At 45.0% G+C, this 20,887-nt stretch overlaps 1 protein-coding gene across 4 annotated transcripts in view; it reads left to right on the top strand.

The window, feature by feature from the left end:
- The window catches only part of LOC143298324 (tyrosine-protein phosphatase 10D-like), a 120,351-nt gene that overhangs the window by 59,557 nt on the left and 39,907 nt on the right, over positions 1-20,887 (top strand). For all 4 annotated transcript variants that reach the window (XM_076611167.1, XM_076611166.1, XM_076611165.1 and 1 more), the window contains 11 exons: positions 405-591; positions 2,119-2,388; positions 3,061-3,333; positions 6,250-6,525; positions 8,851-9,132; positions 10,086-10,228; positions 10,563-10,649; positions 11,418-11,481; positions 12,632-12,867; positions 14,989-15,238; positions 16,173-16,368. In XM_076611167.1, coding sequence (XP_076467282.1) covers positions 405-591; positions 2,119-2,388; positions 3,061-3,333; positions 6,250-6,525; positions 8,851-9,132; positions 10,086-10,228; positions 10,563-10,649; positions 11,418-11,481; positions 12,632-12,867; positions 14,989-15,238; positions 16,173-16,368 — 2,264 coding nt within the window. The remainder of the gene's footprint in view (positions 1-404; positions 592-2,118; positions 2,389-3,060; positions 3,334-6,249; positions 6,526-8,850; positions 9,133-10,085; positions 10,229-10,562; positions 10,650-11,417; positions 11,482-12,631; positions 12,868-14,988; positions 15,239-16,172; positions 16,369-20,887) is intronic.

Here is a 20,887-nt window from a genome sequence, read left to right as displayed (position 1 = left end):
GCAAACGTGACATGAAGGCGCTTGAGATCAACACTGAGTCCTGGGAGGGCCTTGCAGATGACCGCAACAGATGGAGAAACACTCTCAAAAATCAGCTACGGATTGGTGAGGACAAACTGTCAGCTGCTGCAGCAGAAAAGCAAGCTCGCAGAAAAGGGACAGCAGCCAACAGACCAGCATCAGCTTGCACATGTGACCGCTGCGACAGAGACTCTCTCTCTCGCATCGGTCTCTACAGTCACAGGTGACGCTGCTTGGTCCAAACAGACAGCCCAATTAGACATTAGGTCGGATATACTCTATCCATGGTCAGCCATGACCGAAGGAGGCCTACTACTACATTATTATTATTATTATTATTATTAAATGTCTGCCAGCACAAGTGGTTGTGTGTTTCACCACAGATCCTTCAAGACAAGGACGGGGTGCGTAAGTCCCAGCAGGTGAGCGCAGTGGATGGACAGACACAGTACAGCACTGTTCTGGACCAGCTGCTGTCTGGCCACACATACACCATCACCCTCACAGCCGTCCGTGAGATCGACACTGACATCGAGGAAAGTCTGCCAGAGGTGGAGACTGGAACCACTGGTGAGTCGTTCATGATGGTGATGGTGGTGATGGTGATGATAATTGATTAATAAGGACGAAGGTGGCAGACTGATTAAGATCTTCTTCTTCGTGGGCTACAACTCCCATGTTCACTCGTATATATACGAGTGGGCTTTTATGTGTATGACCGTTTTCACCCTGCTGTGTAGGCAACCATACTCCATTTTTGGGGGTGTGCATGCTGGGTATGTTTTGTTTCCATAACCCACCAAATGCTGACATGGATTACAGGATCTTTAACAGGCATTTAATCTTCTGCATGTGTATACAAATGAAGGGGGTTCAGGCACACTCAGGTCTGCACATATATTGATCTGGGAGATCGAAAAAATCGCCACCCTTTATCCACCAGGCACTGTTACCGAGATTCGAACCCGAGACCCTCAGATTGAAAGGCCAACGCTTTAACCACTTGGCTGTTGTGCCCGTCACTGATTAAGATGTTTATCTGCCAATGCATTGTCGGTAAGCATCTAGGTTCGAATTATGGTCTCACCCCTTTCTCCCAAGCTTGACTGGAAAATCAAACAGAAAGTCTAGTCGTTCGGATGAGACTACATAACGGAGATCCTGTTTGCAGCACGCTCATGATGCACTGAAAAAGAACCCATGGCAACATAAGTGTTGTCCTCTGGCAAAATTCTGAAGAAGAAATCCACTCTGATAGACACACAAATGCATGCACTCAAGGCGTGACTAAGTGCGTAGGGTTATGCTGCTTGTCAGGCATCTGCCTTACAGATGTGGTGTAGTGTATATGGATTTGTCCGAACACGATGACACCTTTTAGAAACTGAAACTGAAACTAATAGTTATAACAGTTATGTATGTATGGTAGTCAGTCGTGTTTGACTATGGCCACCAGAACAGCAGAGGAGGTAACTTCTGTCCTGACTATCTGGGCTAGAATTTGATTATAGTGGAGAGTGTCTTGCCCAAGTTACATCCCCACTCTCTTGGCCGACAGAGTTTAAGGACAGTTGGCGTTGGGATGGTTCCCAAAGGCCAACTCACCCCCAAGTCTGTGGCATTAAGAGCCAGTGAAATTTTGCCCCCTAGTTTGAGAGTCATGGTCCTTCACAAAAGACTAAGCTGTAAATGATTTCTCATAGCAATGGAGAAACCATTGATAATACAGCTGTCACATTGTTGTTACATGACAACAATGATAATGCAGACTGACACTCACACCCCCTAGGTTGGGAGCTTGTGGTGTTTACAATAAAAAGTGCAAGATACATAAATCAACATGCATTTAAGTAATACACACAGTGAAACAAACAGAGGCCTGACCCCCACATAAATTCAGCTGCTAAAGCCTTGAGAGCTAACAACGCACACCCACTTGGTTTGAATACTGTAGGTTTTGAACAGAACATTTTTTACTGGGGTTTGGCTGGATGAGAGAAAGATGTAACATGTACTTTCATTTTTAGGAACTGATGTAATCAAGAAGCAGGACGTACAAAATAACAAATTTTTTTTCTTCTTCTTCTTCTTTTCCAGATCCTCTCCCGGTGTTGAACTTGACGGTGACGGCCAGTGACCAGACAGTACAGGTGTCCTGGCAACCGGCCGTTGGCAGTCGGCAGACCAGTTACCGCATCCGCTACAGGCCGATACTGCGGGACCCTGATGCCACCTGGCTGGAGCAGACGGCTGTAGCGGTGTCCGCTCAGTTCTCACCTGTGTTTCCTGGGGAGAAGTACGAGGTCCAGGTGTTTGCTGTCAATAACGGACAGGAGAGCCTTCCCTCCACGGGCTTCGTTGTTGTAGGTAAGTAGAGTGATGGACAGGACAACCTTCCCTCCACGGGCTTCGTTGTTGTAGGTAAGTAGAGTGATGGACAGGACAGCCTTCCTTCCATGGGCTTCGTTGTTGGAGGTAAGTAGAGTGATGGACAGGACAGCCTTCCTTCCACGGGCTTCGTTGTTGTAGGTAAGTAGAGTGATGGACAGGACAGCCTTCCTTCCATGGGCTTCGTTGTTGGAGGTAAGTAGAGTGATGGACAGGACAGCCTTCCTTCCATGGGCTTCATTGTTGTAGGTAAGTAGAGTCTACCTGGGTAGAGCTGACTGCCAGCTGCCACTGGGCACACATGTTAATCTTTTATCAGTGGCTTCAGTTTTGATTGATTGATTGATTGGTTCCCTGTACTACAGTAGAAACATGCCATGTTGATTAATTGATCAGTGGCTACAGTTTTGATTGATTGACTGGTTCCCCATACTACAGTATATGTGTCCCATGTTGATCTGTTGATTAGTGGCTACAGGTTTTTTTTGTTTTTTTTAATTTTTTAATTTTTTTTTTATCACAACAGATTTCTCTGTGTGAAATACTAAAATATATACAACCCATGTTGATCTGTTGATCAGTGGCCACAGTTTTGATTGATTGATAGATTGATTGGTTCCCTGTACTGCAATAGATATGTTGATGTTGCAGCACCCTTAGCCCCCGAAGTGAGCGTGGACACCACAGCGACGACAACTGACAGTATCACTCTGCAGTGGACGTACGATCCCTCCGCCACTTTTGTGGAGCTGTGGAGATACTCCTTTGGTGATTCCAACAGTTTCGAAGTGGCCGTCACGCCTGACGGCAACACCTACATGGAGGTGTTGTCCCCCCTGACGGCAGGAGAGACCTACACTGTAGAGGTCATGGCCGTATCGCAAGGGGTCATGTCGGCAAAGGCCACGCTCACTGCCACTGCTAGTAAGTGTTTTGGGTAGATTGTGGGGAAAAGTGACCGAGGAAAACTGTCCCTCTGTCTTTCTGTCTGTATGTTTTTCCCCTCATCAGTCTGTTCCTCCACCCGTCTGTCCGTTTGTTCATCTATCCAAATATTTGTCCATACAATTGTCTATCCATCCATTAATGCAGTCTCTTTGAATACTCTAATTGTTTTTTTTTCTCTGTTTATTCAAAATGTAGCCTTTGAAATTCCTGTAAAGATCAGCATGTGATCCATAGCAAGATACCAAAAGGGAGAGAGAGAGAGAGAGAGTGTGTATGGTGTTGTGTGTGTGTGTATGTTCATGTTTTTTCCTTGCTTTTCATAACCATGACTGGCCCCAGGGAATGAAGATGAAAACTACAGCAGGGGAGCACAGTAAATAGCACACAGTTGCATAGTGCCTTTTTATTCCTTATGCGTGACAGAAGGTTTCTTTGTGTGTCTGTTGTCATTGAAAAACGTTATGAAGTGGAACCCTTATTACTGTGATGTTACTGTTTTAAGTAGATACAATGTGAAGCTGGCTGGAAGTGTTAGTTACAATATTTATTTACATTGTTCCAAGCCTTACAAAGTTGAGCTTTGAATCCCCATCACACAGGACAGCTTACAGAAACAGACGACAGACAGCTAGCAAGAAAAGGTTTGCAGTCGACAAGGAACTTGGACATTGCTGAAATTTGGTCTGTTTTATTGCAAGGACAGTGTGGCTTTAAGCGAATCAAAGAAACAAAATCTAGAAATTATTGAAAGAGGCAAAACCCAGGGAGCGTGTTCACACACAGCTGGGAGCCACGAACAGTTGAACACCGTTGGACTGTGTTAGTGGACAGCACCACGAGATGACCACCATGAACTGGGGATGTCTGATGGTCTGACATGAGCTCCCAGCATCCTGAAGAATATCAGTGAGGGGGTTGGGAACTGCTATCTGATCCTGTGTCATAATCTTCTTCTTCTGCGTTCGTGGGCTTCAACTCCCACGTTCACTCGTATATACGCAAGTGGGCTTTTTACGTGTATGACCGTTTTTACCCCGCCATGTAGGCTGCCATACTCCGCTTTTGGGGGTGTGCATTCTGGGTATGTTCTTGTTTCCATAACCCACCGAACGCTGACATGGATTACAGGATCTTTAACATGCGTATTTGATCTTATGCTTGCGTATACACACAAAGGGGGTGCAGGCACTGGCAGCACATATGTTGACCTGGGAGATCGTAAAAATCTCCACCCTTTACCCACCAGGCGCCGTCACCGTGATTCGAACCCGGGACCCTCAGATCGAAAGTCCAACGCTTTAACCATTCGGCTATGGTGCCCGTCTGTGTCATAATCAAAATGTTTGAAGCTCATTGTTGTAAGCAAGCAGAGTGGCTGTTACCTGTTAAAAGGCAATCCTGTGGCAGAATCGAGACAATTCTTCTTTTGTGGGCTGCGACTCCCACCTTCAGCTTGTATGCACGAGTGGGCTTTTACATGTATGACCTTTTTTACCCCCACTATGCAGGCAGTCATACTCTGTTTTCGGGGGAGGTGCGGGTGTGCATGCTGGGTTTGTTCTTGTTTCCATAACCCACCAGATGCTGACATGGGTTACAGGATCTTTAATGTTTGTATTTGATCTTCTGCATGTGTATATACACGAAGGCAGTTCAGGCACTAGCAGGTCTACACATCTGTTGACGTGGGAGATCAGAAAAATCTCTACCTTTTACCCACCAGCTGCTGTGACAGGGATTAGAACCTGGGACCCTCAGATTGAAACTGCAGTTGACGCTTTAACCACTCAGCTGTTGTGCCCATCAAATTGAGACAGTTGAAGTTCTGATGTTGTGCACAAGCAGAGCAGCTGTTACTTGATATATAGCAATCCTGTGTCAGAGTTGAGATGATTGAAGCTGTTGTGTCCTGTGCTAGCAGTGCAGCTGTTACTTGATATATAGCAATCCTGTGTCAGAGTTGAGATGATTGAAGCTGTTGTGTCCTGTGCTATCAGTGCAGCTGTTACTTGATACATAACAATCCTGTGTCAGTGTTGAGATGATTGAAGCTGTTGTGTCCTGTGCTAGTAGTGCAGCTGTTACTTGATATATAGCAATCCTGTGTCAGAGTTGAGATGATTGAAGCTGTTGTGTCCTGTGCTAGCAGTGCAGCTGTTACTTGATATATAGCAATCCTGTGTCAGAGTTGAGATGATTGAAGCTGTTGTGTCCCGTGCTAGCAGTGCAGCTGTTACTTGATACATAACAATCCTGTGTCAGTGTTGAGATGATTGAAGCTGTTGTGTCCTGTGCTAGCAGTGCAGCTGTTACTTGATGTATAACAATCCTGTGTCAGAATTGAGATGATTGAAGCTGTTGTGTCCTGTGCTAGCAGTGCAGCTGTTACTTGATACATAACAATCCTGTGTCAGTGTTGAGATGATTGAAGCTGTTGTGTCCTGTGCTAGCAGTGCAGCTGTTACTTGATATGTAGCAATCCTGTGTCAGTGTTGAGATGATTGAAGCTGTTGTGTCCTGTGCTAGCAGTGCAGCTGTTACTTGATATGTAGCAATCCTGTGTCAGTGTTGAGATGATTGAAGCTGTTGTGTCCTGTGCTAGCAGTGCAGCTGTTACTTGATATATAACAATCCTGTGTCAGAGTTGAGATGATTGAAGCTGTTGTGTCCTGTGCTAGCAGTGCAGCTGTTACTTGATATATAGCAATCCTTTGTCAGAGTTGAGATGATTGAAGCTGTTGTGTCCTGTGCTAGCAGTGCAGCTGTTACTTGATATATAGCAATCCTTTGTCAGAGTTGAGATGATTGAAGCTGTTGTGTCCTGTGCTAGCAGTGCAGCTGTTACCTGGAAACTTTACCTGGAAACTCTTTTTCCTCCTCCTCCTCCTCCAGAGCCCTTGATCAACACACGTATCACAGAGACACGTGGGGAGACGACCAGCTCTCAGCTCACCTTTGACTACACGGTGACACCAGAGGACGTGTTTGACACGTTTCGCTTCATCCTGGTGGGCGTTGACGCCCTGACGCCTGTGTTGAAGGGCAAGGGGGACACAGATCGCCGCGTCACCTTCACGGGGCTGCAGGGGGGACAACTGTACACTGTACAGGCTGTCACTGTCAGTTCCTCAGTGGACAGTGATCCCATCACGCAGAAGATCCTGACAGGTAAGTTGACACCCTGTCACTGTCAGTTCCTCAGTGGACAGTGATCCCGTCACACAGAAGATCCTGACAGGTAAGTTGACACCCTGTCACTGTCAGTTCCTCAGTGGACAGTGATCCCATCACGCAGAAGATCCTGACAGGTAAGTTGACACCCTGTCACTGTCAGTTCCTCAGTGGACAGTGATCCCATCACGCAGAAAATCCTGACAGGTAAGTTGACACCCTGTCACTGTCAGTTCCTCAGTGGACAGTGATCCCATCACGCAGAAGATCCTGACAGGTAAGTTGACACCCTGTCACTGTCAGTTCCTCAGTGGACAGTGATCCCATCACGCAGAAAATCCTGACAGGTAAGTTGACACCCTGTCACTGTCAGTTCCTTAGTGGATAGTGATCCCATCACACAGAAGATCCTGACAGGTAAGTTGACACCCTGTCACTGTCAGTTCCTTAGTGGATAGTGATCCTGTCACACAGGAGATCCTGACAGGTAAGTTGACACCCTGTCACTGTCAGTTCCTTAGTGGATAGTGATCCTGTCACACAGAAGATCCTGACAGGTAAGTTGACACCCTGTCACTGTCAGTTCCTTAGTGGATAGTGATCCTGTCACACAGGAGATCCTGACAGGTAAGTTGACACCTGTCACTGTCAGTTCCTTATTGGATAGTGATCCCGTCACACAGAAGATCTAGACAGGTAAGTTGTCAACTATGACCTGTTTACCATGGACACACAGACATACTTACAGACAGACACAACACACACAAAATGGAACACCAGATTATAACAAGACTCGCTTTGTTTACACAAGTGAGTCAACTGGAGTACTGTTGAGGTGCAGTGTTGTTCTTTGTCTTTTTCTATACTTTCTGTGTCTTTCTGTCTCCACAGTGTGTTTGGTCAGGAAGGCAGTGCTTCTGCATGATATACAAATAGTAAAGAGTGGTAACTCTCCATTCACAAGGTACACAACTTCAAGTCAGTGCTGCTTACGCTACTGATTCAGCTAGCACACAGGTAAATAAAAGATACATTGGAACAAACCCAGACACTTCATCGAAAAGGAAGTGCCGGGCCTGTCCTTATACCGATCATTTGACATGTGCACACAGCAGCAAAGACAGAAGAAATGTGCAAACACAAATTAGCTTTTATTCAAGACTGGCATAGTCTCTTTAATCCTGAACAAGCCGCACAGAACACATGGACAATACAGAACAAACACATGGTTGCCTCGGTGGTTTTTCAACTGGAAATTAACAGGAGATAAAATGATTAACAAATAGTAAAGAGTGGTAACTCTCTCCATTCACAAGGTACACAACTTAAAGTCAGTGCTGCTTACGCTGCCGATTCAGCTAGCACACAGGTAAATAAAAGGTACATTGGAACAAACCCAGACACTTCCTCAAAAGGAAAGCGCCGGGTCTGTCCTTATACCGATCATTTGACATGTGGCATCTGCATGGTATGTTTCTCAGATATTTTGCCTTGTCTGCATGTACAGTGTCTGTGAGGATCTGGGTTCGATTCCTGGTCTTCTCCTTTCTCCCTAGTTTGACTGGAAAATCAAATTGAGCATCTATAGTCATCAGGATGAGATGATAAGCCGAGGTCCGATATGCAGCACACTGAAATAGAACCCATGGCAACGTAAGTGTTGTCCTCTGGCAAAATTCTGTCGAGAAATCTACTCTGATAGATACACAAAATAATATATATGCATGCACTCAAGGCCTGACTAAGCGTGTTTGGTTATGCTGCTGGTCAGGCATCTGCCTAGCAGATGTGGTTTAGGGTCTGAATTTGTCCAAAAGCAGTTACTCTTCCTTGAGAAATTGAAATTGACTTTTGCCTTGAGAATTTGTACCACTGCATATTCCCCTGCGTTGCCAAGGAAAGTGGTGCTTGTCAGGATTTAGGGTCACTCTCTCTCCCTCTCTCTCAGTCTCTTACATACACACATGCACACACACAGAGTACACACATTGGCTCAAATACACAGACATGCACACACACACACACACACACACACACACACACACACACACACACACACAAGCACCACACAGACAGAGTCAGAGCACTCAACCAAACACCCAGCCATGCCAACGAGATAAGACACATTACCATACCCAAATTTAAACAACCCCCAACGAAACACATCCTGTATTTAGCAATAACAGCTGTTTGTATTTAACTTACCCATTTAAACAGCTCCCCCCCCCCCACCCCCATTCCCCCAGAAAACAGATTTTATATTTAGCAATAACAGCTGTTCATATCAAGCAATGACCGCTGTTTGCTATCTTTCTTGTCCAGCACCAAACAACGTCAAAGTGGCCTTCCAGAACAAGTCGGAAGAAATTGTCGTCGGCTTCACCGGCCTGGAGGGTGGAGCCACCAGGTTCGTGGTGGAGTGCCGCACGCCCAGCAACGCCTCTTGTGGGGTCAAAGGTGCTGCGTCGAATGCCAACAGCACCACCATGGACAACCTGGTCCCCTTCACCACCTACACCATCGTCGTGACGACCGTGGCCGAGGGGAGGGGCGTGGCCAACAAAACGGCAACCGCCTCCTACTCTGTTCGCACAGCTGAGGCTGGTGAGTTGTTGGGGTGGTGTGGTTTGTTGCAATGACCTGTGGGGTGGTGTGGTTTGTGTTAATGACCTGTGGGGTTTTGGGGTGGTGTGGTTTGTGTTAATGACCTGTGGGGTGGGGTGGTATGTGGGGTGGTGTGGTTTGTGTTAATGACCTGTGGGGTTGGGTGGTATGTCGGGTGGTGTGGTTTGTGTTAATGACCTGTGGGGTTGGGTGGTATGTCGGGTGGTGTGGTTTGTGTTAATGACTTGTGGGGTGGTGTGGTTTGTGTTAATGACCTGTGGTATGGTGTGGTTTGTGTTAATGACAAATGGGGTGGTGTGGTTTGTGTTAATGACCTGTGGCATGGTGTGGTTTGTGTTAATGACCTGTGGGGTGGTGTGGTTTGTGTTAATGACCTGTGTCATGGTGTGGTTTGTGTTAATGACATGTGTCATGGTGTGGTTTGTGTTAATGACATGTGGGGTGGTGTGTTTTGTTGTAATGACTTGTGGGGTGGTGTGGTTTGTGTTAATGACCTGTGTCATGGTGTGGTTTGTGTTAATGACATGTAGGGTGGTGTGGTTTGTGTTAATGACTTGTGGGGTGGTGTGGTTTGTATTAATGACTTGTGGGGTGGTGTGGTTTGTATTAATGACTTGTGGGGTGGTGTGGTTTGTGTTAATGACTTGTGGGGTGGTGTGGTTTGTATAAATGACTTGTGGGGTGGTGTGGTTTGTATAAATGACTTGAGGGGTGATGTGGTTTGTATTAATGACTTGAGGGGTGATGTGGTTTGTATTAATGACTTGTGGGGTGGTGTGGTTTGTGTTAATGACTTGTGGGGTGGTGTGGTTTGTATTAATGACCTGTGGGGTAGTGTGGTGTGTTGCAGTGACTGTTGGGGTGGTGTGGTTTGTATTAATGTCCTGTGTGGTGGTGTGGGGCACTGAGCGGTGTGTTCCTGCGGTGTGCAGCTCCCAGTGCGGTGCGGCAGTTTGTGGCCCGAGAGGAGGACCTGCGCACTGTGCAGTTGTCATGGGAACAGCCCCTGGCCCTGAATGGTTGGCTCCGCTCTTACCGTCTGGAGTACACCGGCACACACTCCAATGGGGATGTGGTGAGTGTGTGTGTGTGTGTGTGTGTGTGTGTGTGTGAATGCTGAAGTGTGTGTGTGTGTGTGTGTGAATGCTGGAGTGTGTGTGTGTGTGTGTGAATGCTGGAGTGTGTGTGTGTGTATGTTTGTGTGAGTGATTTCCACGGTTCCACAAATAATGGTCACTCTGTATGTGTGTGTGTGTGAGAGTGTGTGTGTGTGTGTGTGTGTGTGTGTGTGTGTGTGTGTGTGTGAATGCTGGAGTGTGTGTGTATGTGTGAGTGAGTGTGAGTGGTTTCCATGGTTTCATAAATGACAGTCATTGTGTGTGTGTGTGTGTGTGTGTGTGTGTGTGCAGGACTCAGGTGAACAGACCCACATCCTGAACACCACCACCACTCAGAAGTTGACCACCCTGAAAGCTGGATACACCTACACCTTCAAGGTGCGTCCTCGTGTTTGCCCAATAGCCGAATGGTTAAAGCATTGGACTTTCAATCTGGGGGTCCTTTTTTTCAGAATCTCAATGGCCCCTGGTGGGTAAAGGGTGGAGATTTTTCCAATCTCCCAGGTCAACATATGTGCAGACCTGTCAGTGCCTGAACCCCCTTCGTGTGTATATACACGCAGAATATCCCCCAAAAAACGGAGTATGGCTGCCTACATGGCGGGGGTAAATAAACAAAACGGTCATACATGTAAAATGTTAAATGTTACATGTTTGTCTGAGTGTGTATGTGTGGGTGCCTGAAATCTGATTGAGTAACACAGGAAAGGAATGATGAGCGCCCAGTGGCAGCCATCATTCGGCTCTCCCCAGGTAGGCAGTCTGTTGTGTAAATGACTCCGTGTTTGTAAAGCCCTTAGAGCTTGGTCACTGACCGAGGATAGGTGCGATATAAGTATCCATATCAATCAATCAATCAAATGATTCAAAGCATACAGATCTCAGAATGCCAGATATTTTCGACTCGATGCTTTCAGTCACACACTTTGGTTCATGACAAAACAACACAGTAGACTCGTTCACTTCAAACTCAGTCAGGGGGCGAAGGTTAGTCATTGTTCTGTTGTGCAGGAAACTGGCTGCAGCGGTCAGTCTTTGTTACAGTGTGAAAAACAGTCGTTTTGACATGACCCCTTGATGTCGGCTCAAGTCACTTGTGGTGGTGAAACGACTTACCTGTGTCCATTCACACCTGTGTTGTGACAGGTTCAAGCTCTGACCGTTGCTCTGGGGCCTGCCAGTGAGAAGACCATCACCTTACAGACAGCTGGTATGTTTGCTTTTGTCATCAGTGCGCATGTTTGTTATTGTTACAAATTTTGTCTGATCACAAGTCATTATATGACTGTGTGGTCAGTATTAATTAGAATTCTCACATGAGACAGAAGCTGAAGTGATGATGACCCCCCAAAAACGGAGTGTGGCTGCCTACATGGCAGGGTAAAAATGGTCATGCATGTAAAAGCCCACTCATGTACTTACGAGTGAACGTGGGAGTTGCACCCCGTGAACGAAGAGAAGAAGTAATGATGGCATTCATATTGTGACAGGTTTGAAAATCGTAGTGTTTCAGTTTTAGTAGCTCAAGGAGGCGTCACTGCGTTCAGACAAATCCATATACGCTACATCACATCTGCCAAGCAGATGCCTGACCAGCAGCGTAACCCAACGCGCTTAGTCAGGCCTTGAGAAAAGAAGAAAAAAAAAGATAAGCGTACATAAATAAGTAAATAAATAAATAAATAAATACAATATAAAAAAGGTAGTAGTAACAATAATAATAATAATGAATAAATAAATAGATAAGACAACAATGATGATAAATAGCAAATAAATGTAAAACATGAAGACACACATTCACACATACACCCACACATGCATAACAGATATGCACCAAACATGCCGTTTCACAGATCATAGTGTGTGTGTTTACGTTCTGAGATGTAACATCATGACTGGAATATAGTATAGAATACTTAAAGTGCAAGGGAAAATAAACGTGAATTTGAAATTTGTAAAGGGAGCACTTAGGAAAAATGTTCATTGGACAAAAGGCTGTGGTCCTGTGGACAAGAGGAGAGAAAAGATGGAGACAGACATGCTTTTGAAAATGTTTATTTCAGCAACTGCAGATGACTTTTGTCCCGTGTCTCCACATTATCGAGAGAGACTTGGAAGAAGAAAAGTATAAAGTCAAACAAGATTTTCATGCTTCCGGAATCTGTAAATGGCTCAGTTTAGAATGCTAACTGTACCAAGCAAGAATAAAGAAATTAGAATAGTGCATTGGTACAAGAATACTTGTAGCAGGTCTACAGGGGAAGTAACCGTGGTACGAGTTAACTTGTACCTGGGGTAGAGAAATAAGTTAACCAATCTGCCACCTTGCGCCGTTGAAACACCGTTTGCCTTTTTCCCAGCACCGCAGTTCCGGGCGGGCAACACTGCGCAGAACAGCAGGCCTGTGAAGAGGGAGGGGGGCGTGGTGACGGAGGACAGGCTAACAGTGCAGCTGACCAATGCCTTCACGGACGACAACGGCCCCATCCTTGGCTACACAGTCATCGTGTCCACTGACTCCTCGGCCAACACCTCGCCCTCCGTCCTGCCCAGCTGGCGCGATGCCCAGCGTGACGGGTCTGTTTCTGCGTACCAGGTGAGGTCTTTTTTTTATATGGATACTTACATAGCACCTGTCCTTGGTCAGAGAATAAGCTTTCAGGGCTTTACAGACTCGGAGTCATTTGCACAACAGGCTGCCTACCTGGGTAGGGTCAACTGACAGCTGCCATTGGGCGCTCATCATTCGTTTCCTGTGTCATTCAATCAGATTTCAGGCACGCACACATACACTCTCAGACAGATATGTAACATTTTTGTGTTGGCGAACCCTCTTCTCTGCTGCCTGATGCAGGGCTGTCTGGACAATGTTGGGGTGCATAGAGAGTCATGGAGATCTGGAAAAGTTGTTTTTTTTTAGGGGGTGAGGTGGGGGGGAGTGAGAGAACCATTTCCAGGGCCAGCAAAGTCTTGGAGAAAAATGTGTTTCACCCATCAGGGTCTGGAAAAGTCTTGGAATTTTAATTATATAAAAAACAAAAATACTTTGACCAGTACCATTCAACAAAGGGCTTAATGCATTAAAAAAAAACCAAAAAAACCCCAAAAAGTGATGAAAAATGAACATTGATACAGTCAGGGATTTATGCCAGTTTCTTTCATCGATGGTGTAGCAGACAAATAATTTGATTCAGTTTGTTTTTGGGTTTGGTATGGAAAATTTTCAGTCTGGCTTGGGAAATGTCTGGAAAAAGTATGGAATTTCGTTAGGTGACATCAATGGGAACCCTTGTATATTTATATCAGTGGACTGAATGGATTGAGTGTTCCTAGATTGTGTTAATCTGATTGGACCTTTCGTGAGACTTGAGAAATTTATCCTTTGTTCAAATGACAAAAGTTATATCACACAGTCATGAATATTTTCATGCAGAGTCAGCTGGTAAACAATGAGAAATATGTGAGAGGTGTAATTGATCTATATTAATTAAACCAGTGAGAATGAAATACTCATTTATCTGTTTTCGGCCCACTGCTGGGATCTGTTTTAGGCCCAGTGCTTTTCACACTGTACACTGCTCCTCTCGCTGAAATTATCAACCGCCATAATGTCAGTCATCATTCTTATGCTGATGACACTCAACTCCAGAAGAGTAATACCCCTGAAAAATTGTTGTCGCTCTTGCAAGAAACATCCAACTGCTTCCTGGACATTCAAAACTGGATGACTCTAAATAAGTTACAATTGAACGCGGACAAAACTGAAGCAATGATCATAGGAACTAAACAAAAACTCTCTTCCATCACAACTGACACATTCAAACTTGGCAGTACATCCATCCTTCTTTCCAGTTCAGTCAGAAACCTCGGCATTGCCCTTGACAACACACTATCCATGCAAAAATTTATCAGTCAGACATGTCAATCCTGCTACTGTCAACTGCGGCACATCAGTTCTATTTGGAAATATCTGCCCACTGACGCAACATCTAGACTTGTCGTTTCTCTCATTCTCTCTCGCCTTGACTTCTGTAACTCTCCATTGTCTGGTTTGCCTGCTTCATCCATTCAGTCCCTTCAGCGCATACAAAACTCTGCTGCCTGACTCGTCCTCAGAAAGAAAAGATCTAAGCACATCACTCCTCTTTTACAACATTTCCACTGGCTCCCTGTTTCACACAGAATAAAGTACAAGATCAGCACTCTATGTTATGCATGTATTCACAAATCTGCCCCTTCCTTTCTCTGTGGCTGCCTTCACTTCTACACTCCATCTTGCTCTCTATGATCGGTTTTGGATCCATTCCATTTACGTATACCCAGATTCAAACACTCGACTGTTGGCCGCCGTTCTTTCTCTGTCTCTGGACCTTGCAATTGGAATGAACTTCCTCTTTGCCTTCATCAAGTCTCCACACTCAGCTCTTTCAAGTCTGGCCTTAAAACCCACCTCTTCCCAGATAGCCTCCCTCCCCTGCCTCTTCCTTGTCTTCAGTTTCTTCAGTTTTGGAGTTATGCATGCATGTGAATGACTGGTGTGGAAGCACTTTGATTTGTCTCTGCACAAGATTCAGCGCTATGTAAATACCATTATTATTATTATTAGTAGTAGTAGTAGTAGTAGTATTTTCCAGTAAGCTGAACTTTCACATAAATTACACAGCATTTTTGTTGTTGTTGTGCATACAGTTACTTCTGCAAAACTCATTCCCTCCAGGCCACCAGCAACTGCTCAGACCTGTTCCTTCTCAACTCGCTGTGTGGCAAGTCGTCGAGGCGGGCGATACGCGCAGTGAACGGCCAGGACTCTGTGGTGTTTGAACTCGGGACCCAGTCGGCGGATGAGTGCCAGAGCGTGCAGTACTGTAACGGACCGCTGAAGGCAGGGACGGAGTACTACGTCAAACTGCGGGCCTTCACGCTGGCTGGGTTCACGGACACGGAATACTCCAGCAAGATCAGGACAGGTAGTGTGGACAACGGAGTGTGTGGTGGGTTTGGTGTTGTGTGCTGGTTTTCTTTTGTGGGGAGAGGTGTTGCATGCATATTTATGTAATGTACACATGCATAAAGTTAATATGAGTATGTTTGTGCATGTATTCATATATTGCTACCCCTCCACACACACACACACACACACACACACACACACACACACACACACACACACACGCGCACTCGTGCGTGCGCGTGCACATACATGCACATATTCACTACAGTCATACAGACATGCATGTAAATACATACAGACATAATGAATGCATGCACACTGTCTCTCCGACACACAGAGATGCAGGTGTGTGCACGCGCACGCACACACACACACACACACATAACACACACACACACACACACACACACACATGCACACCTGCACACACACTCAAATGCACACACATTCTCAAATTCTTGCTTACTTGCACATGCACACATGTTCATATTGGCTAAAGAAGAGAGCTAAGATTTAGTTATATGCAATTATGCATTTTGTTAAGACCAGACCAGTGCGTTAGGTTTATACAAAGGTCAGACATCTGCCCCTCATTTTTTTCAACCCAAAGCAGGTTTGTTGTAGTGCCTTGGATCAGTCTGCATGCTTTTGTATAATACCATCTTGAAACTGAAACTATGACATGATACCAACGTTTGAACTACTGTAAAGTTCGGTCTATTGAGTACACTGGTATATAAGCCGCACCCACTAAATTTTGGAAAAAATTGAACTTTATACATACATAACCCGCACTGGCTTATAAGCCGCACTTATTTCCGGTACCGGAACACACACTGATACTACAGAAAAGCTGTCAATACTGTAGGTTATGAAATAAACACAAGCGGGAACAACACAAAGAAAAGCAAGAAGGTGGTTGATTTCAGACTATGACCATCCTGTTTCAGCTGATGCCCCAAAAAACTCTTCAGTGGCCATCATCGCAGCAGTGGTGTCTGTGGTTGTGCTCTTAGTCGTCATTATCATTGTCGTCATCGTCGTCCGTCGAAGGCGTCGCCCCAAAAGAGCCACCAAGTACCACGGAACTGACGGTGCAGGTCATCACCATCACCCTTGGGAGCAAAACTCACTCAAAAATTTCAGGTGAGATGGGTTTTTTTTTGTTTTTTCCCTTTGCAGGAAAGGTTATATTTGTCAAGAAACACATGTAATCATATTCCACATTTGGGTCAACAGTATGGCAACTGATTCCCTTGCATCTTTTAAATCTCGTCTCAAAACCCACCTTTTCCCTCAGCAGTAAGTTCAATTGTGGCAGGTACACTTCCTTTGCATTAGCTGTGCTTGACAATGTGTGTATACATATGTATGTGTACATAACTGCATGCATGTATATGAATGTGTATTGTGTGTGCGTGACTTTATGTAAGTTTGTGCCTGCCTGTGTGTGCGTATGTGTTAGGGTAGCTGTTAGATACACATGTATTGTTAAAATGTATGTATGCAGTGTGTGTGTGTGTGTGTGTGTGTGTGTGTGTGTGTGCAGTCACATTTTGGTGTGTGTATGTAACATAGATGTAATGTTTTATGTTAACAAAGCGTTTTTGTAAAGCACCTTGAGCAGATTTCTGGATAGTGTGCTATATAAGTATCCATTATTATTATTATTATGGCAAAAGTATGTAATCAGATTCCAACAAAACCAGTGAAGCATCACACAGTAGGATCTCCTTCAAGGAAAATACATAAGCTTTGACAGTCGCTTCACTGAAGTTTGTCCTTCCTCAGCTGCAAGGGATTTTTATGTTTTGTATATCCCCTAACCCATCACACACACACATACACACCATCAGGTGAGACAGTTGCCTGTATAAAATGTCAGAAAGAAAGTTGACTGCAGGTTAGTACAATATGTAGAGATGCTAACTGTTTGATTTCACAGTATTTTGTTGCTTGATCATAGTTTGTTCGGATGTTACACCAACGTCAAAGTTGCCCAATGAGTTCATTTTCGACTCCATAGTATGGTCACATGCTTTCCTTTCATACCATTACCCAGACACTCTAGAGTTATCAGTCATGATGTCACAGTATGAATGCTGTCCTAAATTTGACAGGGTGAGATGAAAGTCTGTGTCAGTTTCTTACATCAGTTGCCATCATTGTTGTAGAATCAGTGTGGTGCGTGGTGTAACTTACCTCTTTTCTTTCCACTCTCACCATGCACACTGAAGTGCCGTTTAAATGAACCATTGTTGATATTAATTAATACTTCAGTAATATCACTGTCGTTTTCTCTCATGCCTTTTATGCATTTCATTCTGTTCTGAGAGCACAAGTTTGTTGTATGCACACGCACACACGCATGCACGCGCGCGCACACACACACACACACACACACACACACACACACACACACACACACACCTAGTACACATACACATATATAGACACACACACACCAGTAATGACTACCATTCAGACTTGTGCCATACACGTTACACAAACACACACGCACAATAAAACTGACTCTCTTACATGTGCCATACACTGACATATACTGTCAGTCAGCCAAGATCAGCCCATGCCGTTGACAAGTTTACAACTGATGAACTAACTTCAGTAACCGTTATGTGCGAGTTTGTTTGGATGAGGCACTCTGACCCTTGGTGCCATGGTGACATGTTACCAGAACGAGTGGGGCTCGCAGGTTCAGGGAGGTAAGGGATAGGATGGGAATGTTCGCCATGCACCTGCTGCACTACAACTCACACCAGCCTGACGAAAACGCCTCCCCCATCCTCTATGAGCGCAAATATTATAGCTCCTTCGATAGACACGTCAGGTATACTTCTTCTGTCAACATTGCTTCTCTGAGAACCCTTGTTTTGGAGTTGTCCTGGGTTTTCTTTACCCTCTACAGCATTGTCTTTTCCACCGTGTATCCCCCATCATCTGTGATCACAAAATTGATTTTACAGCTTCTTCAATGGACACATCAAACTTTATGCTGTCCATGTGTGTGCCTTTCAGAGAATCCTCAATTTGGAATTTTCCTGGGTTGCCATTTCCTTCTCCATCCATATCTTTTCCCATATCCCCCAACCTCCTTGAGCGCAAAAATAATATTCCAGCTCCTTTGATGGATATGTCAGGTATTCTGGCTCTCCATGTGTGTTTGTTCCTGAGATCCCTAGTTTTGGAATCTGCCTGGGTTTCCATTTCCGTCTCCATCCATATCTTCTTCACCCCAACCTCCTGGAGCACAGAAATAATATTCTAGCTCCTTTGATGAATATGTCAGGTATGTGTGTTTGTTGCTGAGAACCCTCGTTTTGGAATCTACCTGGGTTTCCATTTCCGTCTCCATCCATATCTTCTTCACCCATGCATCCCCAATCCTTTTTGAGAGCAAATATAGTATCTTCTTCGATGGACACATTAAATATTCTTGTTGTCCACAGTGTTTGATCCTGAAAACCGTCATTTTGGAATAGCTGGGTGTTTATTTCCCTGTCCATCCGTATCTTCTTCACACCCAGATCCCCCATCATTGTTCAGTGGAAATATTCTAGCTTCTTCAATGGACACATAGATTATTCTTGCTGTGATCATGTGTTTGTTCCTGAGAACTGTCGTTTTGGACTTTTCTGGGTTTCCATTTCCTTCTCCATCCTTTTCTTCTTCTGCATCCCCCATCCTCTATGCGAACAAAATTGATATTCTAGATTCTTTGATGGACATGTCAAGTATTCTTGCTATCTATAGAGTTCATTCCTGAGAACTGTCGTTTTGGAATTTTCCTGACGGGCGCTATAGCTGAATGGTTAAAGCGTTGGACTTTCAACCTGAGGGTCCTGGGTTCGAATCTTGGTAACGGCGCCTGGTGGGTAAAGGGTGGAGATTTTTACGATCTCCCAGGTCAACATAAGTGCAGACCTGCTAGTGCCTGAACTCCCTTAGTGTGTATACGCAAGCAGAAGATCAAATACGCATGTTAAAGATCCTGTAATCCATGTCAGCGTTCGGTGGGTTATGGAAACAAGAACATACCCAGCATGCACACCCCCAAAAACGGAGTATGGCTGCCTAGATGGCGGGGTAAAAACGGTCATACACGTAAAACCCCACTCGTCCACATACGAGTGAACGTGGGAGTTGCAGCCCACAAATGCAGAAGAAGAAGAAGAGAAGGAATTTTCCTGGGTTTCCATTTCCTTCTCCATTCATATCTTCTCCTGCATCCCCCGTCCTCTGTGAGAGCAAAATTAGTATTCTAGCTTTTTCAGTGGACATGTCCGGTATTCTTGCTCCCCATATGTGTTTTGTTCCTGAAAACTGTCATTTTGGATTTTCCTGGGTTTCCATTTCCTTCTCCATCCATATCTTTTCCTATGTGCCCCATGGTCTCGTTGTCCAAAGTGTTTGTTCCTGAGAAACCTTATTTGAAATTTACCTGTGTTTCCATTTCCTTCACCATTCCTAACTTCATCACCCCCACATCCGCCCCATCCTTTTTGAGAGCAAATATTCTTCCATGGACATGTCAAGTATTCTTGCTGTGACTGTGTTTGTTCCTGAGAACCCTCGTTTGGGAATTTTCCTGGGTTTCCAGTTTCCCTTTTCATCCTGGACACCTCCTCGCTCCCTCATCCTGTCCCCCCTACACCCTCTCCTCTGGATGGCCTCATGTGAGATTCTTTTTTTTTTTTTTTTTTTTTTGCTGCCTCATCATCTGCCCCATTTCAGTGCCATTACTCCCACGGCACTCATTTAGATTTCCCCGTACACGGCCACACCCAGGTTCATCCGCCACAGTTCCAGCGTCGGCAGTCCACAGGGAACCATCGATGTTAGGTCACCAGGAGGCCATACACCAGAGGAGACCCAGCACTGCTGCTGAGTCACTTCGGTGGTGTTCAGTGGTACCTGTTCTGATTCAACGTACTTAGGACACCACCTACTAAGCCCTCTACTAACGACAATAATGGCTTAGTTGCGGAGCCAGACTGAGTGAGCGTCCCTTCCAGAGTGGAGACCGCCACTACGTCCCGCAAACAACAGCCTCCCATGAATCTGCCGACACTGAAGACACTGACAGGACTCACCCCAAGCACAGAAGTGGAGGGGTATCGAAACTGAGGTCGCCATGAGAGCAGGGCATGAAAGGCCACAGACTTTGACAGACTGTTTTGTTTATATTGATGATGATGGAGGGATGTGAGATTCTTGAGGTTCCATCGTGAAATCGTTTTGGACTTGACCGACTGGATTTCCCTTTCTACCTCTGACTTATCTCCTCTTCCAAGGTTTTACAACAACTGTATTGTTGTTGTTTTTTTGTACTTCCCAAGAGTCTCGTAATTTTGTTTTGTACCCCCTGAAATACAAAAATAGTTTTGAAAAAAATGTTCATTTGAATCTGGGAATGGGTCAGTTTTGACCCCAAGTTAGTTTTTTGCTACTTTATTTATTTATTTTTTTAAAATCTGCACTGCATGTCAGGATTTAAATCTATTTGCAATGTTGATGATTTTACAGGTATTTTCATTGATGCCATCTACAGCAGATGTGCCTGGAAGTTAGGGAATAAATCATGTGCGCATCATGTTGCTTGCACACACACACACACACACACACACACACACACACACACACACAC

This window comes from Babylonia areolata, chromosome 23 (genome assembly GCF_041734735.1).
Source record: "Babylonia areolata isolate BAREFJ2019XMU chromosome 23, ASM4173473v1, whole genome shotgun sequence".
In the NCBI taxonomy this organism is placed as follows: domain Eukaryota; kingdom Metazoa; phylum Mollusca; class Gastropoda; order Neogastropoda; family Buccinidae; genus Babylonia; species Babylonia areolata.
This window is presented reverse-complemented; position numbering and strand designations above follow the sequence as displayed.